General features: G+C 43.2%; 1 protein-coding gene across 2 annotated transcripts in view; it reads left to right on the forward strand.

The window, feature by feature from the left end:
- CTNND2 (catenin delta 2) overlaps positions 1 to 26,330 on the forward strand; it is a 944,584-nt gene that overhangs the window by 518,131 nt on the left and 400,123 nt on the right. Inside the window, exons 6-7 of one of the 2 annotated variants that reach the window (XM_032628308.1) lie at positions 9,158 to 9,330; positions 22,530 to 23,109. The exons of the other annotated variant lie outside the window; for it this stretch is intronic. Of the exons in view, the coding sequence (XP_032484199.1) occupies positions 9,158 to 9,330; positions 22,530 to 23,109 (753 nt within the window). The remainder of the gene's footprint in view (positions 1 to 9,157; positions 9,331 to 22,529; positions 23,110 to 26,330) is intronic. 2 annotated transcript variants of the gene reach the window in all.

The raw sequence follows: 26,330 nt of genomic DNA on the forward strand, positions 1-26,330 counted from the left end.
TTTTGTGCTACATTAATTTTTTTAAATGGTAAATAATCCAAAGACAAAACTGTTCAAGGAAATAGTTGGGAACTAGAGCAAGCTATAAAAATACCATTCTATAGGGCTTCCCTGGTGGTGCGGTGGTTGGGAGTCTGCCTGCTGATGCAGGGGACGCGGGTTCGTGACCCGGTCCGGGAGGATCCCACATGCCGCGGAGCAGGTGGGCCCGTGAGCCATGGCCCCTGGGCCTGCGTGTCCGGAGCCTGTGCTCCGTAGCAGTGGAGGCCGCAGCGGTTAGAGGCCCGCATAACCCAAAAAAAAAAAAAAAAAAAAACATTCTATGATTATAACATTATGTAAAAATCCCATGCCCAGTAAAATTCTTGAGCTGTACATTTTAAACCAAAGTTTTATATTTGAAGTTTATTTTTTGTGATAAATGTCATTTTGCTCATTTCCCTCCATTGTATACAGATGTAAAGAAACTGAGTTATTGTATTTAGTGTGAAAGCTTTACCCATCTTTGGTTATTTCACATACAGTAGTCAAACTTGAAAGAGCGGACTAGCTAGGCCAGTAGCATTGATTGAATCTAAATCAGTTTAAAAACTAAATGAGTACTTCTGTATTCTTGGGACCATTAAAGTTCTCACTTTTAGTAAAGCATTATACATTGAAAGGAGCTGACCAGATGAAACTGATATTCTGAAGAAAGAGACTTAGAAATCAAGTTTAGGAACACGTCTGCCTATAGAACAACCACATCAGCCCTGAGCTTTCTTACATAAGTGGGTCGCTCGAGCTTTTGCCCCCAGTTAATTTTAGGGATGGTAGATTTTAGGTTAGTGAAACTCCTTCCTGTGATCTTTTCAAGTTACTAGTGAAGATCAGGAGAAAACAACTAGTTTATCACTACTAACTACCTCTTATTCCAAGTGGGTTTGTAAATTGGCAAGTTCATCCAAAGCCCATAAAGAGGAAACTGCGGCTATGAATGAAACTGATTAATAGTGCAATTTAAGCAAAAGTCAGTACTTGTACGGTGTAGAGTTAACTTGCAGTTAGATATGACTAAAGTGCTTTAAGCTTGATTTAAATCAGTTCAATCACCTTACAAATAATTGACAATTTTTCTCATTGATTTTCAAATTTATAATAGCCCTTTTGTGTGTGTATATATATACACACCCATATATATACATAATTTCCACTAGCTATTTCCTTTCTTCTTACTCAACATTTTCCACTAAAAGATTTCCCCTTTCTTTTTATGTGTTGCTGCTCTAAGATTTTATTCTCATTTAAAATAAAATAATACGCAACCTTCAAATTATTCTTAGCCTTCCACAAAGATTGGATAACAAGAGAGTGGAAATGAATGCAGATTCTCTGACGGTTATCGATGTGTGTGAATCTTATTGGCTTTATTTTTCATGGTCTACGTAAAGATGAGATTTTATATTATTTTGAAAGAGTCAGTTTAACCTAAGAGTAAGTAAAGAATGTTTCTAAACTTCCTGACAAACGGAAATCTAAACAAAGCTGCCTTTGTCAGTTATTCGGTCCTGAATTTGTCTGTCTCAACTTGTGTGTTTATTATTCCTGATCATCCTGAATTAGCAATCTAACAAAACATTCATTGAGCGCCTATGCGAGACATTGCCTAGACCTCATAGCTGTTTATTTCAGTGCATTCTTGTCAATAACTCTTTTGATGGTAAAATAATCCCTCAGAATTAAATTGATATCTTAGTTACCACGTAGAGACCTTGTCTTGTTCTTGTGGCTTCAGCTTCCACCACTGATGACTTGGATAATTACATCTCTGTCCTAAAATTTCACTAACATATAACCAAACTTTGATCTTGGAAATTTTTTAAGATCTAGAAAGAGAGTCAGGTCTGTTAAAGCCAGTATTAAAACCAAGCCCAGGGCTTCCCTGGTGGCGCAGTGGTTGAGAGTCCGCCTGCCGATGCAGGGGATACCGGTTCGTGCCCCGGTCCGGGAGGATCCTGCATGCCGCGGAGTGGCTGGGCCCGTGAGCCATGGCCGCTGGGCCTGCGCGTCCGGAGCCTGTGCTCCGCAATGGGAGAGGCCACAGCAGTGAGAGGCCCGCATACCGCAAAAAAAAAAAAAAAAAAAAAAACCAAGCCCAGGGCTTCCCTGGTGGCGCAGTGGTTGAGAGTCTGCCTGCCGATGCAGGGGACACGGGTTCGTGCCCCTGTCTGGGAAGATCCCACATGCCGCGGAGCGGCCGGGCCCGTGAGCCATGGCCATTGAGCCTGCGCATCCGGAGCCTGTGCTCCACAACGGGAGAGGCCACAAGAGTGAGAGGCCCACATAATAAAAAAAAAAAAAAAAAAAAAAACCAAGCCCAGACTCCCTTTCTAACTATGTGAACTCCCACCATCTCCAACAAACTCTGTAATTTTAAGATTAAGCCTGTCTTTCCCCAAAAAAAAACGGGGTCCCGCAACATATGTCTCTTGCTAATCCTTCCCTTGGAATGACATGTGAGGGGAGTTTTTGCTTTTTTCACACTCCTTTAGTGAATATTTGCTGAGTTCTGGGACAGATGTTCAACTGAAGCAGACCAGAATTAGCAACTGCCAATAAATCACCTTAAAACTTGTAGAAACAGAAGGTGTGCACCTGACACTAAGAGTTCTGTCTTGTCTGCTCGGCTTTCCTAAAAGGACTTACTCTGCACTGTGGAATCTCCCCAGCACCCAGTGCAGTGTCAGCGAGATCCTGCTAGAGATCAGCTGAAGAGTGGCCAGTCATTTCAGCTGTCCTTCCCTTCCTGTCTACTTAGTCCCCAAATACCGATGAGCTTTTTAAAAAGGATGCCTCTTAAATGTGCACTTTCTCTTCCCTCCTACCATGGCCACTACCGCAGTTCATGTTTCCTCCATTATTACCGGTTTCCTTTCTCTGCACTCCAGGAAATCCCTGGCCTCTAGTGTCTCCAAGTATCCAATCCCAGAGTCCTGCTGCTTTCACATGAATGTTCAGACTCCCTGTTTTTATCCTATTACTGTACTTCTGTATAATACTGTACACATATCTCTGTTGAAATTTCTCAGAGTCTGGTCTATGCAGAGTGTTAAGGTAGCATGATGGGGGTAGGGTTAATTTCCTCCGGGCAATCAGGCATCAGGGCAGGCTGCATGGAGGAGGTAACATTTAAACAGCACTTGAAGTTTGAGAATGTTTTGAGGTTGATAAAGACGGGAATTTCAGGCTAAGAGAGAACTTTCTCTTCCCCATCTCTTGGCTCTGACACTAGGTTTTATTTGGTTTGGTTTTAATTTCAAGCCATTTTAATGATCTATGCCTTGTATGTCTCCTTTGCAGAATGAAAGCTCACAGGCTGTTGAAAGAAAACACTGATATATGGGACAGTACTATAATAAGGTTTTCAGGACAAATTCCAATCAGCATTTTATTCTCAGATCATGTGGCTCAGTAATTAGATAATTAGATAATAATAATAATAACCGACATTTGTGTAGCAGTTTATATTTTTCCAAGCACTTTCACATCCATTATCTCATTAGGTACTCAAATTTGTAGATATTAAAATTTTAGAGAACAAATAATGAAGCGTGGAAAGAACACACACTCTGAAGCCAGAATGCCTTGCTTGCACCAGGCATCAGTGTGTGTGGTCTCAGTCATTGGGACCTTCAGCTCTGTCGTCGTAAAGGGGGATAACGTCACGTTTATTGGGATCTTGTTAAGATTCCAGGGGTTAATAGATGTAAACTGCTCAAGACAGTTCCTGGAACTTAGCACTCAGGAAAGGTGAGCTGGTATTGATGTCCTCATCATCATTTTCATCATCATCATCATCTTCTTCTTCTTCTTCTTCATCCTTCTTCATCATCATCATCATCTTCTTATTCTTCATCCTCAACTTCTTTTTTTTTTTTTTTTTTTTTTTCTGGTACACGGGCCTCTCACTGTTGTGGCCTCTCCCGTTGCGGAGCACAGGCTCTGGACGCACGGGCTCAGCGGCCATGGCTCACGGGCCCAGCCACTCCATGGCATGTGGGATCCTCCTGGACCGGGGCACGAACCCGTGTCCCCTGCATCGGCAGGCAGACTCTCAACCACCGCGCCACCAGGGAAGCCCCATCCTCATCTTCTTCTTCATCCTCATCTTCATCATCATCTATGCTTTCATAAACGTGGAAATGGACTAGAGTCCACCAGGTCTGCTGAGTTCCAGTCCTGGATTTTTTTCCAACACACACCTGCTCTAACTGGCATGATTGTGACCCAAATAATGACTTGGGAATGCCACTTTGTACACCTCTGGCCTTTTCTTTCTTTCTTTCATACTTTCAAAGTATGTAATTTAATTAAGGTTTACAGTTTTCTGGGACCAATATTTAGCTAAAGGAGACAAGAATAAGCAATTCCAAATGAAGTCTTTTTTAAATCCGTGTAAAGATAATGAGTGCACATAATCAGGAAAACTCTAAACTATCTAGTTAATTTAAGGAGAAACTGACTATATGTTTTAGTGTATGTTAATACAACCTATAAGTGAGTCTGAGGTTTTATGCAAGAAATGAACACTTCAGCCTTTCCATCTGCTGAGGTTGACTTCTGCCCCACTCCTGGAGGACAGCAGACTTCCTCCAGCCAACACCTTGAATCTCTAAGGAGAGGTTTTTTGGGGAAGCAGTACCACAATCTGAGGCATGAAGATCTCTCCCGCAAATAAACTGATGAAAGAATTTTTCAACCTTAAAATGTTGATGTGTGTATATGACTTCAGTATGCTTTGATGTTAATCAACCACAACTCCCAGAGCTGAAGGTGGAAGACAAGAATAGGGTCTCATCTTCATTTTACAGAGTGTACGACACTGGCCGACCGCTTAGCCTCTCCACACTCCTGTTTATACTTCTCAGAATAATGACAAACATACAAGGGCATTTTTTTTCACGGGTTGCTAGGTGGTCTTTAGTCAATTCATATATTGATATTTGAAGACATATTAAGATATTGGTATAACACTAAGATGCTCTTCTAGGATCAATGGCGGGCCCCATGTCCCTCAACTCTGTAGTTCCTTCGGAATTTCTCCCCTCTGTCCATTTGGAACTAGTGTGTCTTTTTTTTTTTTTTGTCCATACCATGCAGAGTATGGGATCTTAATTCCCCAACCAGGGATCGAACCAGTGCCCCTGCCTTTGAAGTGTGGAGTCTTTAACCACTGGACCACCAGGGAAGTCCCTGAAATAGTGTGTCTTGAGCAGATTAGGGGCACATACTCTTTTGACTTTTATCAGTTCATCAGTAAACAGTTTCCCCTCTCCTTCCTAGCCCCCAGGGCTGAGATATTTTGAATAGGACCCCTGGGCTTAGCTTTGAGGACTGTCCCAAGATGGAGAAGGTCCAGAAAGGTCAAAGAAGTCACCTGTGACCTCTTAGGTCAATGTCCTGGAAGCATATATGCGAGAGGGTGGCTTCTGCTTTTGGTGACCTAATAGGACACGGTGATCGACTGTTGCCATAGTTTGAAGTTTCCTCTGAAGCAATTAATTACACTAAAGGCAACATTCCATTTCCCTAGCTGGAATTTTAAATCCTAGTCTCTTCCTGTCCCCACTGAGCATCCCAAGAAATCCTCTTACATTGTCCCCATCCCCCAATGGTGGATATACTTCATGTCCTCAGGAATACAGCCTAATTTTACCTCTAGCCCAAACAAGACTTGATGGAAAGTCCTAAGTTCTTGAGAAAATAAAAAAATCATCATTTAAAGCCCAAAACTAAAAATGTTTTTGAAATCTCTGGAAAATTGTATTTTCTACCCCAATGCACAGTAATGTTAATAAAGCTAATCAAGAGTTAGTTACATGTAAATTTTACTTTTATTATAAACTAATTAAGAATTGTCCTGTAATTTCAACCTTTTTCATATTCTCGTATATCCGTCCTCTCTAAAATTGGAGTGAATAAATGCCATCCATTTGAAACCTAGTAAGCAATGGGAAAATCATTCTAAAATGCATGTGGTGTTTTGGCTATTGTCCTGACTGTTTTGTCCTTGCCAGGTGCTATGTCAGGGTTGTAATATTATGATATATTGCTTATTGTTGCAATTACCTTTGTCAAAGTACCTCTTGGTTCCGTGCTTGACATGTGTGAACCAAGCAATGAGACAGAGAATCGTGGTTTGTTTTCATGAAGTATTGATCAAATACACGACTGATTCTATAAAACATGCACAGGTTTGATTATTTCATGATGCATATTTCAGGAGCACATAAATCATATTTTTGATTGAAATTGCTTTAAAATGGGACTGTCTATTTGTAGTGAGGTGGATGGACCTAGAGACTGTCATACAGAGTGAAGTAAGTCAGAAAGAGAAAAACAAATACCGTATGCTAACACATATATATGGAATCTAAAAAATAAATGGTTCTGAAAAACCTAGGGGCAGGACAGGAATAAAGACACAGACATAGAGAATGGAGTTGAAGACACGGGGAGGGGGAAGGGTAAGCTGGGATGAAGTGAGAGTGGCATGGACATATATACACTACCAAATGTAAAATAGATAGCTAGTGAGAAGCAGCCGCATGGCACAGGGAGATCAGCTCAGTGCTTTGTGTCCACCTAGAGGGGTGGGATAGGGAGGGTGCGAGGGAGACGCAAGAGGGAGGAGATATGGGGATATATGTATATGTATAACTGATTCACTTTGTTATAAAGCAGAAGCTAACACACCATTGTAAAGCAATTATACTCCAATAAAGATGTTAAAAAAAACAAAAAAACAAAAACAGGACTCTCAAGTGCCACCTTTAGATCCTGCCTGGAGAGCATTTGTAGGTTTCTAGAGACTATTTTATGAATCTATTCAGAATTGAAAACTTTGTTTGACTTGCTAGCTACATATGCAAGTTCATCAGAGCAAAGTCACATCATCTCTTTAAAAAAGCAAATAACCAGGACATGCAATGTTTTTGCTTTATAGATTGTTAAATTATTTATATGACAGTAAAGATTTTTTTCCATTTTATTGACATCTCCAAAAGTCTTTGCACTATTGTATCTGTTTCAACTTTCATTGCCCTGGAGATGCATTATCGTGGAGGAGGGGACATGGCCAGTGCAAGCCATTGTGTCAGGGTGGACTGTCCTGAAAGAAATAGCCAAAGAAGTCTCAGTGGGAAGCTGCCCATTGGTAGGTAGAATGCTGACCACTAACCTTAAAGGCCCCCTCTTATTCTGCCGTGACTCACTCCCCTCCATTGAGCAGTGACCTCCAGGAGGATAGGGACAAGGGGGAAAGCCCTTGGCTACAGTTCAACAGTGTCGTCCCAGTACCTACCTCATTCTCCTCCATTTTGCAGTCAGTTCCCATCTGCCTCTGCCCCATCATTCGTCCTTCTTCCCTTCCAGAGGCTCTCCCACATCTCAGCCTGCCCATGGCCTGGGCATCAGAGACCACCCCTTGACTCCGTCTCCATGCCTGACAGCTTCAACAGCAGCAGTGGGGAAACTATGTTCTTGGCATCCAGAATGAAACTCTGAATGCACTCCCCGTAGATGCATTATATTCTGGTGATTAGCCCTATTATACCATTAGTATGGATTAAATGATTTTTTGCAAGCTATCGCAAACTTCACCATCTGGTATGTACTATTTTCTTGGGACTCTGTTTTCTAAATTGCAAGAAAAAGGATTATAACTGTACTTTTGTTATGCCCTTCATGATGAAATTGGGACTGGATGGAAATGGTTTTATTTCCTTCCTTGACTTTTTTTCCAGAAACTGTAGAGATTCCGAAATACCAGGTCTTACCTATTTTAGCTAATTGACTTATTATCCAATATCTGATGATGAAAAACTATTTTTGCAATTTTTAGACATTCCATCAGGGAATTAGAGGGAAGGGTAAGGTCTTGAAGGCAAAGATTATGTGAACCTATGCTTATTAAGAGAAGACATGTTATTTTCCCGCAAAATAAATGGCCCATGTCATGTCAAATCTGAAGTCTCATTTGAAATAAATAAAACATGTTCTGTCCTTAGAAAGAAAGAAGTAAGGAACTTGAAGTTTGTTTATACTTATTAGAAATTATACTATTGTCTAAAAAACAGCCAAAGAGGCAGATTAAGGATGGGATAATGATAATACCATAATCCATGTGTATATAATTACCCTCCTTCAAAAAAGAAGTGGCTTTGTATGATGGTTAAGATAACATGAGAAAACTTGTGATGCCACGTCCTCCCTCCCGCACCCAACTCACTCTACTTACCCCAGTCCCCTCTAACACACACAGTAAAAAGTAGTAGTATACTTACACTCTTCTATACTTCTTTTCATTCCCAAAGTGAGTATGAAATTTGATTAAAGAAAACTTGCTTACAAAGGAAATGGGCAAACTGTGGCAAAGATCCCATCTAAAAAGAACGTAAGAAAATAAACCACATTTTCTCATACAATGTATGATTAAATAATGAGGCCAGGAACTCCTTTCTCCATCACTTGTAGTACCAGCCACGTTAGTGGCACCGATTTAAACACCGTATCTCCTCTTTGTTCTCCTACTGTGCGTTGCTGTGATGGCAAAGATAACCAGCCATCAGAGATCATGTGAGATCAGGGTGAATTCTACGTTGTATGAGAGCCATTAATATTTTACATACTGTCTACCCTTCAGGCATTGAGGTATTACATCACTATTTATACAAGAGAATGTGTTACTGATTGGAAGGTTTTGAGTGTTTTAGCATCCTGATAATTAAGTAGGAGATATAATTATATTAATGCAATTAACACGTATCAAAAGGTAGACCTTTCAGTTATTTCAAATGTTTCCGATATTGTCTGATATAAAAACAACTGCTTGATTAACTAATTTGTCTTGTTAGAAATGTCCTTATGTAGGTCAGGATGAGATCATTTGAAAAAAAATCTACTCTTTGGAGAACTTTTAAACCACCAAAAGAAAAAACAAAATCCCACTTAAGACCTGGAGTCGAATTATACGGTCATTTTAGTTCTCAGAATTCAAAGCATAGGTGGCTGGAATCATGTGCGTGTTATAATTCTAGGCTACTCTTCAATAAATAATACATATCATTTCTGCTTCACTGAAGCTGTCACTTACTGCTCTAAATGACTTTCAATGCAGGGCCCAGCCTGCTCTCCCAGAGTGCACTCCAGCTCAATTCCAAACCTGAAGGGTCCTTCCAGTATCCAGCCAGCTACCATAGCAACCAGACCTTGGCCCTGGGTGAGACAGCCCCGTCGCAGCTCCCAGCCCGCAGCGCACAAGCCCGAGGTGCAGGCCAGAGTTTCAGCCAGGTACGTGTGGGGATGGGGCCCTCTGCTGTGTTGGACTTTGGGCTCCAAGGAGCCAGGCAGGAAGCAGGGTTGTCAAATGGCTATGGTGTCCCCTCCTGCCTTTTTTACGAGTGCTCTACAACTTTGGAGAGATGCCCTCTGTGCTGTGAGTGAAGGAAATGAATAATACAATATGATTATAGAGTAACTCGGAGTTGTAAGCATATTTTCTGCAGGAATGTCTGTGAACTGCTCATGTTCTATCTGCTTTATATATACTTACCTATGTAAATATGCAAATGTGTGCCTGGTTCCTATTTCCGTGTTGATATGTGATGTAAATATGACATACATTCTGAGTTTGTAAGGGCACCTGGAACACATTTTCTCTCCATAAAAAAAAAAAAGCATGAAATTATTATTTGGGGTTAATCATATAAAGGAACACAGTATAAATGCATCAACACATATACAGAACTGTTCTGAAAATAATTGTGATTAGGGTAGGAATAGTTACACTTTGTCAAGTTTGATTTTGAAATGTGCCCTTAGTTGTTTCTTTAAGATATGTACTTCTTCTTATGGTTTCAATGTACACATTTATTAGCTGCAGTTAAAATCAGCTCTTGGTAAAAAGTGGCTACCAACCTCAATTTTTTTTTCAAAAACATATAAATGTTGTAATGTGTGTGTGTGTGTGTGTGTGTGTGTGTGTGTGTACCATTTAATACTTCAGTTTTGATAATTTTGGCGTGCAGGCTGTATTCAATCAGCCCTCCAGAATTAATCTATTGGAGGCCTATCTTGTTTTAAGCTATTTTATACTTATTTTCAGTATAAAAGGGCCTGAGACCTTTTAATCTCTGTGCATTCATTCCTGGAATGAAGAACCCACAACCCCAAAAGCACTCCTTAAACTGAAGAGCTTAATTTCATCCTTTCTGCATTTATTGGGCAGTGCCTCTAGACCAGAAACCCTTCCCCAGGCCCACTACCTACCACAGGCTACTGTAACCACAAAACTCATCTCTGTCACCAATTTATGGTTATTATGCATCCATATGCCTTTCCAACTAAACTAAAAGCTACCTCACGGCAGGGCCATTTTCATCTTTTATCACTAGGCCCTAGCCATCCACATGGCCCCCAAGAAATGTCTGCAGACAGAGAGGAGGCAGTGAGAGAATGTCATCGTGCATTCCCGGGTGGCGCAGTGGTTGAGAGTCCGCCTGCCAATGCAGGGGACACGGGTTCAAGCTCTGGTCCGGGAAGATCCCACATGCCGCGTAGCAGCTAAGCCCCTGCACCACAACTACTGAGCCTGCTCTCCAGAGCCCGCGAGCCACAACTACTGAGCCCGTGTGCCTAGAGCCCGTGCTCCACAACAAGAGAAGCCACCGCAACGAGAAACCCGCGCACCACAGCCAGGAGTAGCCCCAGCTCGGTGCAACTAGAGAAAGCCCACGTGCAGCAACAAAGACCCAACTCAGCCAAAAATAAATAAATAATTTTTTTTTTTTTTTTTAAATGGCATCGTACGGTCACCGTGAGATGCTCTTCATAGGTGATATGAACATAAGTGAAGCATAAGCTGAAAAGTCTCAGTGCATTTCAACTATGAAAGTTAAATGATTGTCCCAGCTATCTATTAAAAACATGATTGTCTTTTTCAGGTAAAACCCTGATCCATCAGTGGCTTTGTAACTTTTACCTTCTTGTGATGCCAAGGTTATGTGGATAAAAGGGGATGGTAAATAAAACATCCCACTGAGATGGACCCGTCCCCCTGTGGTGGTCTAGTGCATGACCCGGTTCAGAGGGTGCGCCCACTTTAGATGGAGAGCTGGAGGTGTATGGTGCTTGGGAAGGGAAGGACCTCGAAGTCACTGAGTCCAGGTCCATGCACACAGACTAACCCCAGCTCCTGGATCACTGCTCTTTCAAAGCACTGGTCTGTTCTGCCTCCCTTACAGAAATGTTTTAGGACACAAGAAGGAATGTCTAAAAAAAGTGTTTTTTAATTAATTAGAAAAAATTATTTGATATACGTACATTTATCGTATATACAAAATAGTCCTTATTGTTTGCTTACGTAAGAACATTATATAATGTTTGAAATACTGAGTGATGTTATTAGCATAGCAAACGTTATTAGACTTTTTAATCTCATTTTGTTTTATTAAAAGATGAAATGGAAGCTATAGGATATTTTTTCTCTAGGTATAGTTTTGTTTTGTTTTTTTCTCTCAAAAGCATCCCATTCTCGAAAGGAACTATTTTTCATCTTCCCATCTATACTGACTCTCTTTGACAGTGATACAGTGATCATGGTGGAATATATGTAATTTTGAATCCTTTGGAAGCAAACAAGTGGATTACAGCCCTTTTTTTACCCTTCTATCTGTCCATACTTCTAGGTCCAAGGGGCCAGAAATATTCAGAAATAAGGAATATTGTATACTCAAATTAACCTATGAAAGGTATGAATTTAGCTTTTACCAGTTTTCTAGAACTTCTAAGACATGTAGCTAGTAAAACAATAAAGTTCTGCCTTTCTTTTATTTTTATCTTGAACTCATTTAATACTCATCCTTGGCTTTTTCTCATAAATATCTAAGACCCCTGTAATTTGAGTTGAAAACATTAAGTCAAATGAAAAAAAAATCAGATTTCCCATAGCTGGGCATCATGGAAAATGGAACTATCAGTATCAAAACCAAAAAGTCAGTTAATTATCAACTCGATTTGTGAGCATCTTATAAGCTCAATTCACACATAGGACTAACTGTTAAATCAAAGCTTTCTTAGTTATAAAATTTTATAAAATTAATCGTTACCATTTATTGAGGCCAGGAAGTAATCTATTTTACATACATCCTCTTATTTCATCCCCACAACAGGGCTGTACTAACATTTACATTTTAAAGATGCAAAAGCTAAAACTCAACACATTTAGAGAAGTTGTACCACTTTAAGGCAGCAGTAGTAAGAATGTGGACGGATTCTTGACTGAATTGAAGTCTAATCATTTCGAAAGAGTGTTTCGTAGGTTTCCTTTTATATGTTGACTGTTTCAATTAAATATGTCTACAGCTTGACCCTATTAAGAGCTCTATACATGTGGACAAACAATATGGTGATTGATCTACTTCCATGTTGCTGGAGTTATTTCTATCATCCACCAGTCGCCATGGAAGTGAAACAGTGAAAGCTCAAAGGACAGATTGGGCCTCACACTAAAAGTCTGCCTTAAAGTTTAATCAGAAAACTTGGTTGTAAAGATATCAAAGCTCTATATTTGAAGGCATCTATAAATGTGCATGTTCAAGGTGATAACTTCAGTTTGAGCCAAAGGTTACTGGCCTACACTCATTTACCTGACAGGTGGGTGGTTGAAGTCTGAATATTCAAACCAGGGGGTTATTCTAATCCACTTCATTAGCGGGAGGGAGGCTGCCGGTGGATAGTGGAATCCTGTTTATTTTAGCAAAGTGGCGGATCTGGTACCATGATTCACTTTCAGCTTCCATATGCTGTAGTGTGAAAGGCGTGTTTTATTGTGACTTCAAAATCATGTCGGAGAAATGCTGAACTAGTAAATCAGTATTTTTACTCAGCATTTAGTGTTATAATACCCTTGAAAGTAGGGAGGCTACATCCCATTCCCGTAACATCTCCTTTGTATTATCCTAAGGAGCCCTGTCTTCCAGGGGTTTTGCACAGCCCTGTGACACATTCTTTTCAATATTCTGAATGGCTCATTCCTTCCAGGCTAGATTGATTTTTAGAATATCCTATTGTCATAAAGTGCCAAAAGGGCCAGTAAAGTTCAAATAATGGCTCACAGATGCCAGACCAGGTTAATAAGGTCAATAATCTGGCTCATAAATCATGTCAGAATGTAATTTCAAAGGAACATCATGTTCAAAGATTCTTTCCATTTTTAACAAACGCTAGTTTATTCAACATAATAAATGTTTGTTGGGTGGTCATCACCAGGCTGTACTCTAGGCCCTGGTGCATAGCCTGCCGTGCCCTACCATGTCAGTCTGAAAGAACTGTGAGTCACAAAATCGCCATAAAATACTAAAATCCTTGAAAGTCATTCTCTTCAGACTCTAAGATGAGTTCACGGGACTGGGCTGGAGGAGAGAGAGAGCGTAAGATCCTTCCCGTCAGACCCCAAGGCCTTTCCAGAAAGTGACGTGAGCTGATTCATAGTTATTCTTTGCCGCACCCCAGCGCTCTGCTCAGCCGCCCTGCAAGCTCCCCATCCCAGCCTCTAAGGCTGTGTGTAGACTACCCCTCCATCCCGCTCTTCCTCGTCTGAGTCAACCTTGGGCTTTGTGTGGCTCCTGTGAGGTGCCCCAGTCAAAACAGAGCTGCTTTTCCAGTTGCATTTATAGATCTCTGGGCTATTCTTTTTTTTTTTTTTTTTTGCGGTACACGGGCCTCTCACTCTTGTGGCCTCTCCCGTTGCGGAGCACAGGCTTCGGACGCGCAGGCTCAGCGACCATGGCTCACGGGCCCAGCCGCTCCGCGGCATGTGGGATCCTCCCGGACCGGGGCACGAACCCGTGTCCCCTGCATCGGCAGGCGGACTCTCAACCACTGCACCACCAGGGAAGCCCCTCTGGGCTATTCTTTAATGCCTTCAAGATGTTAGGTGTGCTTACTGTATGCCATGAGCTATTATATGTGCTTGGGCTGGAGAAGTAAAGAGAACAGACATGATCCCTGTTCTTAAGGAACTTATATTCTAGTAGCAGCAATGGGAATTCAGAAAGTCAACACAGTGAATAAGTAAGTTGCATAGTTTGTTAGAAGGTGATGAATTTTGCCCCAAGTTTGGGACAAAGACACGAAGGAGAAGAGAGGGAAGCTGTGTGGCTGTCTGGGGAACAGCAAAGGCAGAGGCTGCTGGATGAGGTGACCTGGCATGTTGACAGGACAGCAAGGAGGCCCAGGTGGCCAGAGAGGGGAGCAGGAGTTTGTAAGTAGATGGGAAGCCAAGTTGGCCATCAGTTGATCGTCATGATGACCTTGTCCTTTACTGGAAGTGGAAAGAGGAGGTGAAAGAGAATTTTGAGCAGAGGCACAACGTGGCCCGACTTATGTGTTGAAAGCATCATTTTGTCATCTCACATATAACATCCTATAGTTAGTTGCATATAAGTCTATCTCTTCCTATCAGATGGCCTTGCTGCAAGAGAGGAAACCATACAAAATTAATGTCCATATCTTGAGTGACTGACCCAGGGTTCACCAAATATTCACCACGTTCCTCAAACTGCAGCCTTCTTGATGCTCATACTGCAAAGGCTGTGGATGGGTGCAGAAACTGGGCCTTCTCCAGGTTTGGCCTGCTTCCACTCACATCCAATTTCCTGTGCATTATATGAAATGCCGAACGTAAAACTTCTGGCCCAGAAGAGTCCCTCTAAAAGTGTTGGTTTCTCCCCATGGCCAAACACAAAGTAGTCTTATCAAGTGTTTCCTTCCTCAAAGAAACAAAATAAGCAAGAAATAGGAAAGTATACACCTGTACACAGAATACTGGCAAAGAAGTACAGGAACCGAAAGATTTTAAAACCACTTTCATATCCAGCAGAACTGAAGTGAGCCTTGTGTGCATTCATGATCCTAGGAAATGCCTGCTTACTGCAGGAAATTAAGAATTGTATGACAGTTTATTAAAATAAAGCTTGAACAGTGGTAGATACACTAAAAAAGCAGTCAGCTTCTCGAGAAGCAACTTGCCATTTCTTTTGACCTGGCCCGTCTATTTAATGTTGCACTGCCTTTTATGTCTTAAAAGTTCTCATTTGTGCTATATTATAATTATAAATACACCATCTGCTCACTCCTGCCAGAGGCTGATGAGTTTGGAACATTGGTTATTGGTGCACTTTTACATCAGGTAGATGTGAAGGTCAAGGGGATGGAGAACTCTGGATGGTGGTGGGATGGACACAGAGACACACAGGGCTCAAAGGAGGCAGCAATCCCCCAATAAACACCTGCTTCTTGATTACTGAATGCAAAAAGTTATACAGAGAGCTGGTGTGACATCACTCCAGTTGGTTGAATTAGGAAAGAAGTTGTTGCTGGTAGCACCTGTAAAGAGAAAAGTCACTAAAAAACTTGGAAACCACAAAATTGGTGAGATGTCTTTAGTGTAGAATGTATACACTATGCTGCATTTAGAGGAGAAGTCATGTCATCTTGTATACGTTGTCTGGCATATCTGTGGGAAACTGGCAGCTTATTTGTCTTTAAGGTAGGTTTCAGAAGATTACCTGTGGGAAATCCTTTCTCCATGCTCTGCTTTAAAATCTTACCCATTTTCTCTTTCCAGTAGAAATATATTTAATCTGGTTTCAATAACTGAAACATTTCTCGTTGTGGGGAGGGTGTGTACGTGTTTTACTATAACATTTCTTCTGAGTAAAAGTTTGGGGGTATTAAAGTTATACTAAGTGAGCCCCTTGCTGAAGTAAAAGTTTTACAGAGTGTATTTTTGCCAAGGCTCATGTTGTTTTGGAAAGAGTTGCCATCAAAAAAATCTCTCTTAAAGATAAATTTATATGACAGTCATATCATTGTTTTAGTTTTTTCTTCTCTATTTTCTTTCCACTTGGTAGACCATAGAAATGGTCACGTGAAATACTTTTGAGAATATATATTGATGATGACCCTAATCATACTTTTATTAAAGGGATGTCAGAGGGAAGGAAAAACCAGTACCCAGCGTGCAAAAGTCTGCACTACCCTGTTTATACTAGTGACTTAGGGGTCCTGGGCAATGGACCACTACCACCCCCTTCTCCTTCTGCCTGCCTGCCTGCAGTGACAGGGGTGATGTTTGCAAGGTATTTCTCCCTCTCTCTCTCTTTCTCTCTCTCTCTCTCCATCCCTCCCTCTTGATCCTCCATAATTTGGGGGCCCTCATGCAAAGAGAAGGCAATAAGGGTGGCCCCCATTATTATCTCAAACATTATAGCTCTTATTTAATTGAGATGTTCTCATCCGAGGAAGAAATTCTTTTCAAGTGTCTTCATTTTGCAATTACTTAAGTTTAATTTGCTCTGGGTACCACCTTTCAGTGTTAGTGTAACTTCCCCACCAGGTAAACCCAGCCTTCCTTTCCTCACTTCATCCCAGTGGTGATGCCTTCAGGGATGGTGTGTAAACTGTGCACAGAAGCTGTCTCTTCATTTTACGTTTCATATGAGTTTTCACCCCAAGCAGCACTCCTCAAAGGAATTGCTAGACAAGGCACTTGATTTTATTTGGCTATTTCCAAAATCAAATCTTTCTCACAGAACCAGGATTTTCTATCTTGGGAATTATTTAGAGAGTGGCCTTTCTTCTGAGGACAATTTCAAAAGAGAAGTTACTGAGATTTGGGGAGCCATGATAGTAGTGTTCAAGCAAATTGATTTCATCCCAGAGAGTCAAGGGCACAAAACTTACTTTGGGGGTGTAGATTCATTTTACTCTCATTGTATTGTATTACAGGCACACTTCAGATGATACCGAAATGAGACTTTGGCATTTTGGAGTTGGTGGTTTCTTCTTGTTTCCAAGTTGTGAGAGTAGATGGCTCTGTCCATCTTCCTGTGCAAGCCTAGAACCCTGTGCCAACTTACCCTAGGAAGTTCAACACATTCTCAGACATTTTAATCAGCAGCGCGTAGCTGATATTACAAAATCGTGTTACCAGATCGTTCTGGCTTAGCAATGGATTTCTTCAAAGATGTCATCTTAAAGCCATGTCCTCTTTTTTTCGTTTGTATTCAGAAGTTATTCAGGCTTTTAACTCACTGAAAGAATGTTCTCTGGTCATCGCTATTATTTTCTCGCCACTTACTCCTATCTGCATTTGCATTCCTTCGAACACCAGTCAGACTCCTTCCCACCAAATCCACTCTCCATTCCCATGTTTGGGCTCTTCTGTGGCGCTGGCCCTGATGCCTCTGCCTTCCTTTGAAACGTACTCTCCAGCTCTGCCTCTGTGACACCATTTGTGCCCAGGAGCACCATTCCTGGCGGTGACCTCAGTCCCTACAACCAGGGTGACCTACAAAAGGGAGAAACCGGGAGATGAGTGATGCCAGGAAAATGAAAAGTGATGAACACAGTCTGCTGGGGGAGCAGACTGCTGATCCCAAGTCATTAGGCTCCCATCTGGGAGGCCACAGAACACAGGCTCCAGCTTCCCATTCCTGACATTGCTGGCCCGGCTGCCCAGCATTCTGGGCAGATATTCCTCCTGACCCAGAGTTAGGGGCCTCACTGACAATTCCAGGAAACTTGGCAGGTCTAAATGCGTCTTCACAAGGACTGCTTGTAAACCATGGGTCTGCTCTATAAAACGTGGTTGTGCTCGGTGACAGTGCTAACTCATGATCCAAAGTCACGATTCTTTAGAGAGTTCAGGCTGTCAAGTCCCTTGTTAACTGGCTGTAAGCATTGGGTTTTTGTTTTGGTCTTTTGTGCTGCCAAATCGAGAGTGAGGCTTAAATAAGTTTCCAAGTTTGAAGAATTTTTCCCCCTTGTCACCCTTATGCTGTCTCTACCCTCTTTACAGAAGATACAACCTGAAAAGGTCAGGAAACAGCTATGCTGAGTCTTCAGGCCTAATGCCATGTTCTGGTCCAAGAGAGCCATATTTTGGGGGCTGGAACTTCCCAATAAAAAAACAAAACAAAACAAACAATGTAATTGTGAGCCAGATATTATTCTGTAACAACAAAAATATAGCAATTTTAGATCTCCAAAATAATGTCAAGATAATGTGCACCGGTCTGCCTACTGGAAACCCTTTAATCAGAGCATCTACTTGACAGTGTTCTGCTTCCTTGTCAGTTTCACATAGATGGGTTCCCCACTTCGGAGGGGTGGGAAGGACATTTAAAGTAGTCCTTTGGTTTGAGACTGATTCAAAGAGCTGGGAATGACAGCCCCAGTAGGAATTGTCCTGGTCAGTAGCCCGTACTGTGTGATCCAGGACAGTATTGGGGCTCCATCTTATCCAAATGTTTCCAAAAAATCTTGTATCATCATGTATCTCTTATTTATCATTATCAGTAAAAAAATTTTCAATGCTCGTCACTTGTACACACACATTTCCAAATAGTAGGATGTAATAGTCATTAGTTTAAGAAAAAGTTAAGTTTTAGAACTTTAACATTGGATTTACAGTTTTATTTATAGTTCTAACATATGTTTAAGGTAGAATTGAGCTTCCATGACAGTAAAGTAGATGAAATTCTATGTGTGTTGAAATGTGCTTATATTATCTTTAATCCAATGACCTAGGTCATAATAAACCATCCTATGAATCATGCATCTGTCTTGAAATGTATCCTTAAGAGTTGCTAAATGAAATTACATAATGGAACAAAACATAAACACAAGAGTGGAGATAAGCTCCCAAAAGATTACTCTTTGTTCAACTGATGCTACAAATAGATTTTTCTGTTTAGCCAAGGACCATTCTTAGGTACTTATTATTCTGTAGACTATTGGAACGGAGTATAATACCCCCAGATTATTTATTAAAAACTGCAGAAGGGCTTACTTAACTGTGCGATCCAGGAAGGTAGCCACTAGATACATTTGACAGTTTAAATTCAAATTAATTCAAATTAAATGTGTGTTAAAATCCAGTGCGTGTGTCTAGGGCCCATGTGTCTAGTGGCTACCATATTGGACAGTACAGATATAGAACATTTCCAACATAGACGATACCCATCTTAAAATGCATATACAGTTTTATTGTTTATGTTTTTCTTTTTTACTTGTAGAAAAGTTACTGGCAACATTTCACCAAGATCCTACCGTATTTTAAAAGGTTTTTGAATTGGTTGCTATAGCCTGTCAAAATACCTGGAAATAGTTTGGCAGTTCTCAAAACTTTTATAGACTTGGGGGCCATTTAACAATCCTTATGAATAATATTCAGCAGAGTTAGCACTTCTCCAGTTGGAAGTTCCAACGTGTTAAAGGGAAAATAAATTATTTGCAAAATTTATTCAAGGTTTCCCTAGGATCCATGTTATTCTAATACTTAAAAACTAGAATACTACATGATGCTTTTTAAATTGATATTAGGGTACTTTAGTATTTATTTTATTGAAAACTATGCTACCAGGGAATAGGATCTTTGATGTCACATAGGGTTATTAATATTATATATCCAAGACATACCAAAAAGTATTTGTCCTGTTGTCAGCAGGGAACCCTCCTTAGACCCTCTGGGGTTCTTTCTCCTCCTCATGTGCCTGTGGGAAAGATTTCCAGAAATTCCTGTTGGAGGCTTTTCTGTCACTTGACAGCTGGGTTCTGCACAGTGGAATGTTGCTCAGGCCCCAGGAGAGCTTCCTAAGAAAAGTGAAGAGAGACAGTCCCTATCTGCACCTTAGCAGTAGTTCTCAGACCGGCAGCATCTTCCGGGAGATTGTTAGCAATGCAGGCCCTCAGGCTCACTTCAGAGCCCTGAATCAGAATCTCTTCTAGATCAGAGGCTTGCAAACTTTAAACAAGCATCATCATCACCTTGAGAACATGATAAAACACAGATCCCTGGGCCCCTCCCCCAGAGTTCCCCACTCAGTAAATGTGGGGTGATGCCGTTGCTACTTCTTATGCTGACTGATGGAACGGGGACCACACTTGGAAAACCACTGCTCTAGGGATGACTTGTTCTTATATTCGATTGTACATTAGAATCACCTGGTGAGCTTCCCCAAAGCCTGATGTTTGGGTCCCCCCTCCAGAGATCCTGAATTAAGTGGCTAGTGGATACAGCCTGGGTACTGAGATTTTTTTCAAAAGTTCCCCTGGCAATTATAACATGCAGCCAGATTTGAGAAGCCCAGGCTATACATTTCATGCTCAGAACTTCTACTGGGAGGGAAGCACAATTAGATGTAAGCAGCTCCCCCCACCATGACTCTGGATGATATTAGACTATATCTCTGGGGTCCAGGTGAGCACACCAGCTCTGCAGAGCTTCTCCACCATGGAAACCCTCACGCCAAAGCCTCGGGACCAGTTTTATTAACCATTCCTTCACTGATTCCACAAACATTCGTGGTATCTCTGCTATGAATCCTTCTTGTTCTCGTTGCTGGAGGCGCATTACTGCACAAAATCATGGAGCTTACATTTTACTTCCACTCCTACTGTTGGACTCAAAATAATTGCTTTGTGATGCTAAAGAAAAACCAGAACTGGATAGTAGCTAAAGCAGTAAATACCGTTTCGATTCAGAAAAGAATTTAAGTATTGCACTAGGGGAAGAGAGACCTCAGTATATAACTGGGCTCAATTTTGAAAACAACAAGGAAAAGGAGGAATGTTTAGCCAAGGAGTAGGTTGGAGGTCAGTGGGTGGAAAATCACTAAGAGGAAATGTCGGGGCTTGGGGGGAGATTCTGGCTAAATAGACCTAACAGGATTCTTGCTGAAGACAGGCCAGAGTGATGAGACATTGCCTGGGAGATGGTGGAGAATGAGGAACTGGAACAGGTATGGAGGGTGACCAGACACTGAGAGTGGAGGATTCTTGCTAAAACTGGGCAGTGTAGAGCCATATTGAGAAGGGAGTTCAGAGGAGCCTGACTAGAGTTTGGTCAAGGAGAGAAACTTTGTCAGTGGATTGATAAATACATACATATACACACCCACATATGCAAATATGTGAAATATATACATCATATATGAATGCACACACACATATATATATATACCCACATATGCAAATATGTGAAATATATACATCATATATGAATAAATACACACACACACATCTCCCACAGAATGTCTTTCAACAGACTCTCTTCCTATCTAGGATACTCTTAATAGAGGATTTTGATATTGGTCGACTAACTCCCTCAGATCTTCACATGAACCTGACATCCAGATAAAATTTGGAACGCTGTGTGTGCGATGGTCTGTTTTTTGCCAATTGCAGTTCCAAAGCGAGTGGAGAGGCAACATTGAAACTCTTAATGGAGAGCATCTGTTCGGTCTGTCTCTCTCCCCCTTCCCTCCATCTCACCCACGTCCTCCTCCCTACCTAATTCCCACTCCTAATTTCAGAACCTGCTCTCCCCAGTTTCTCTTTTTCTGTGTACACAGTCCTACCCCCTTTTCACACCAGCCTGCTCTCAAAAAACTTTTCTGCTCCTCCGGGAAAGCCTGGAAGATCCCAGAGCTCCTGCCCAGAAGTGGTTGACAATGTAGTGTTTTCATTCGAATGCAAATATATCTCTGGATCAGATTCAAGGAAAGTGCTTTCCCCTCCAACTGTCTCTCCAGCTCCACCCCAGCCCTTGTTGTCTTTTCTGTTCTTGAAAATCGACCAGAGGCAACTGGCTTTTAATTTGAAGACACAACTGCAGGGGGCTCTTAAAAGCGAGCGGGAGAGAGAGAGAGAGAGAGAGATAGAGAGAGAGAGAGATGCTGAAAGATTTGGAGCCCAGCGTTAAAATCTAGAAAAGGGAGGGTTTTTTAGTCTTTTACAACTGCTCTGCTTCTTCTGGAAATGCTTTTTCTTTTAAAGCCTGAAAGCCCAAGCATATTTATTCCGACTTCATATTTTCCCCTCCTTTTAACTTATCCACAAAGAAGAACCAACGGGAAAATGGCAACAGAATAAACTCCACGAAGTATGCTTATTTCTTACGTTCTCCAGATAAGTAGGCAACTTGGCCAGTTTCAGAGGTAGAAACTGTATCCAATGAAATGCCCGTGCGAGTGGGGGAGGGGGGGGAGGATAGGCTGGACGCCTGAATTTCTCGTTAAAACTAACAGATCGGGATTGCCTGCAAGTAGATCCCGATGGCCCCGCTGGCTGGCCTTTTCAAAGCGTTCGGAGACTATTGCGATGCCTCTGCTCTTCCAGAAACCTCTGAGATTTGTGAGCAGCATACGTGTCCCACTTGTCAGACGGGATCCCCATCCCCTGGTCAGCCGCCCCTTGCTCTCCGGTTTTTGTTTGTTTGTTTGTTTTTCTCTTTCGGTCGGACAGGAGCCGCTCCCAAGCGGCCGGAGGGGCGCGTGCGTCTCCATACCCCACGCGGTTCTGCTTCTCGGGGGCCCCGGCGCGCCCGCGCCGCCCGGGATCGCCGGGGCCGGGCGGCGCGCGCGGGGGGTTCCCTCTGCTTGCCGCTGGCTAAGAGCGCGTGTTCTCTGCTCTCCCGCGCACAGGGCACCACGAGCCGCGCGGGGCACCTGGCGGGGCCCGAGCCCGCGCCGCCGCCGCCGCCGCCGCCGCCGCCGCTGCGGGAGCCGTTCGCGCCCAGCCTGGGCAGCGCCTTCCACCTGCCCGACGCGCCGCCCGCCGCCGCCGCCGCCGCCGCCGCGCTCTACTACTCGAGCTCCACGCTGCCCGCGCCCCCGCGCGGGGGCTCCCCGCTGGCCGCGCCCCAGGGCGGCTCGCCCACCAAGCTGCAGCGCGGAGGCTCGGCCCCCGAGGGCGCCTCCTACGCCGCGCCGCGCGGCTCCTCGCCCAAGCAGTCGCCCAGCCGCCTGGCCAAGTCCTACAGCACCAGCTCGCCCATCAACATCGTCGTGTCCTCGGCCGGCCTGTCCCCGATCCGCGTGACCTCGCCCCCCACCGTGCAGTCCACCCTCTCCTCCTCGCCCATCCACCAGCTGAGCTCCACCATCGGCACGTACGCCACCCTGTCGCCCACCAAGCGTCTGGTCCACGCGTCCGAGCCGTACGGCAAGCACACGCAGGAGCTGTATGCCACGGCCACCCTCCAGAGGCCGGGCAGCCTGGCAGGTAAAGGGCTCGCCGCCCGCCTCCCGCGGCTCGGCCCCGGGGGTGCCTGGGCGAGTGCTGGGGCCCCGGGCATGAGGCAGGCAGGCGGCTGGGCTGGAGCCAACTCAGGCTGGGCGTGTCCGTGGGCAGGTTTTCAGCATCCGCTGAAGGAAGGGAAGGCCAGGGTGTCCCTAGGTAGGCTGTGGTAGCATCTGAACTCAAAGCTATCGGTTGCTTCTGTTTGGAAGTAATGCAGTCTCCCAAACTCTTAGTGTTCTCTCTCTCTCTCTCACTCTCTCTGTCTCTGTGTCTCTCTCTCTCCCTCTCCCTCTGTACCCCTCTCCCCTTCTCCCTCTCCCTCTCTCTCCCTCCCATCCCCCGCCAATCTAAAGAGGAAGATATCCATCCTTATAGTCAAGTTTAATAAAGAATCACATAGGGCTTCCCTGGTGGCGCAGTGGCTGAGAGTCCCCCTGCCGATGCAGGGGACACGGGTTCGTACCCCGGTCCGGGAAGATCCCACATGCCGCGGAGCGGCTGGGCCCGTGAGCCATGGCCGCTGAGCCTGCGCGTCCGGAGCCTGTGCTCTGCAACGGGAGAGGCCACAACAGTGAGAGGCCCGCGTACCGCAAAAAAAAAAAAAAAAAAAAAAAAAAAAAAAATCACATAGACCTGTTGATCGTATCCAGACAGAGTGCAGAGAATAAAAATAACACTGTTTCTGTGATCACCCAGGTAGTTATCTACATTCAGTTGTAGAAAAAAGTAAGGAGTTTTCCCAAAGCAGATATTCACCTTACAGAGATTTAAGTAGTAATGAAAAATTAACCCATGACTAATTGCCTTGAATTTTTACTACTTTGTGATGGCTCGAATTTATTATATTTTGTCTAAGTGTAGTCACTGGGAAAAGGAAAGGTCGCTCCCATACCTGTCATTGAAATTACATAGATTCCAGCAATGGGGAAAAAGTAACCAGTGATGAAGTCCCTTGAGTTTGTTGCCTGCTTGTTAAAGGGACGGGGGAGCTGGGCTGGACTGGGGTTTTGGGATGAAGCCTGCTTTTCTCTGCCAGTTCAGAGGAGGTGACACTTCTGTGGTCGTTATGCCCATCAAAAACCGGGCTGAACTGGCGAGTGTCTGCTGGTAGCACCATATGTTCAGCTTAAACAAGACACTATGATTGAACAACTAAAGTTGTGTCTCCTAAAGCATCTGACAACTAACCCGGATTTACTGTCTTTTTTTTTTTTCCTCTTTTGAAGGTATTTGGTAATTGTGTCACTCTAGTAACATGCTGCACTCATATGTTTCCCTTCTTGACATAAATGGATGACTGTGAAGATAAATAAGATTAAATAAAAGGAACTTGGAAGCATGCGAGAGGCATGTCCAAGGGCCTTTTCAATTCAACACAGTAATTGCTGGTGTGGACTGGCCTGGCATAGCAGGACGCAGGCTGCAATCCCACTGCCCCCCAAATCTGTTAAGAATACTTATTCTCTCACTCACTCCTTCTCTCTCTGTAATAGAATTTTGGAAGTGACACTCACTGATGCCAACCTAGTGCCAGTATCCAAATACCTATTATGTAGGGACTCAGGAGTGGCAATCTAGTTGGAAGACAGGGCTAGGGAGACCTGTGTGGAATCTTCTTTTATATAAGTTTGGAAACTTTGTTTTAGAAGTGTGTAAAATAAGTTACTAGGTCGTGGCAAGGAGTGGGAACCTGGGGGAGCTTGTGGAAGACTCAAGCCCCAGGACCCACTTCCCAGCCACCAGAGAGAAGAGGCAGCTCAGCCCCAGAGAGGCCCAGGTGACTTGCTAAAGGCCATTTCATCCCCTGCACAGACCTGGGGAAAGAAACCAGGAGTCTTAGCTTGCAGCTCTTTATCTCAGTGATCATACTTGCTAAACTTGGGCATGTTCCACTCTATCACTTTAGTAAAAATAGGGAGTGTGGGTCTGGTGGCGGGGGGATGTGAATGGGGCGGGGAGAGAGCCTGACAGCTCCTTATGTCACTGAATGTAGGAAGAGGCTTTAAAAGTAAATGTGTTGTGAAGATCGCTTATACTCTAATATCTGGAGTGAATGTTTCTGAGGATATGATGCGTGTGTGTGTGCGTGTGTGTGTGTGTGTGTGTGTGTGTGTCTGTCTGTCTGTCTGTGGGTAGGAAGGCTTTGCCCAGAATTAAGAGAACTTCAGTTGTTCAACACAATCCCATGTGCCTTCACTTCCCTCCTCATTTCCATCCATTCCTCAAATTCTCTGACACGATTTCATTTTTGCTCCCTGGTGGGAAAAGAATTCGTTGTGCCATTGAAGATTCTTGATTTATGAGCTACAGCGAGCACTTTTCATGTTTGAATTACTTTGTTTCAAATGCATACTTTTAAATATTCATTTAAAGGTTTTTTCATGCAAATCGTTGCTGGTGGGTTTTTGAGTTCCAAATTATTCTATAACTCTGCATAAATACTTGGGTTGCATAAGATCCTTGGCCCTATTTAGAATTTAGCAAACTATGGCCCAGGAAAGGTGTGGGGACCGATTCTAACCTTTGTGAGAGATCAGGAATCTTGGAGATTTTGGCCTCCATACCTAAATCTGTATGCTTGGTACCGTTCCAGGCATCGTAAAGTCTGGAGCCACCTGGTTTGCTCACTGAAAGCACAAAGTCAAGACTGAAAAATAGCGTTTGCGTTTTCAGGATTGTGATTTTGGAGATTTGTCACTGATAGCTAGGAAGTGTGAATACAGAGTAGACAGTGACTTACACTGTTGGGTGCATTCATTACTTTAATTATTTATTAAGCATCTCTTAGGTACTGGCACTGATTTAGACCCTAGGGATACAGAATTCATCAATATCAACCAAAATCCCTGGCCTCATTTCAGCTGGAGAAGACAGAAAAGTCACAGGAATTCTTAGCAGAGTGGCCAGGGAAAGCTCCACTTAGAAGGTAACTTTTGAGTCAATTATGAAGGCAGTGAGCGTGCTGGCCATATTAATATCCAGCGGAATGGTGTTCTGACCAGAAGGAACAGCAGTTTCAAAGGCTGGTAAATGGAGGCATGTCTGATGTGATTGCAGAAGAGCAAGAAGACCAGTGAGGGTGCATCAGAGAAAAGGGGGCAAAGAAATGACACAAGGTCAGCAAAGTGACTAGCAACGTGGGGCTGGAAGGCCTCATATCATCAGTCTTGAAGATTTCAGGATGCTGGCTGTGCCCCTCCCCG

This window comes from Phocoena sinus, chromosome 3 (assembly GCF_008692025.1).
Source record: "Phocoena sinus isolate mPhoSin1 chromosome 3, mPhoSin1.pri, whole genome shotgun sequence".
Lineage (NCBI taxonomy): Eukaryota > Metazoa > Chordata > Mammalia > Artiodactyla > Phocoenidae > Phocoena > Phocoena sinus.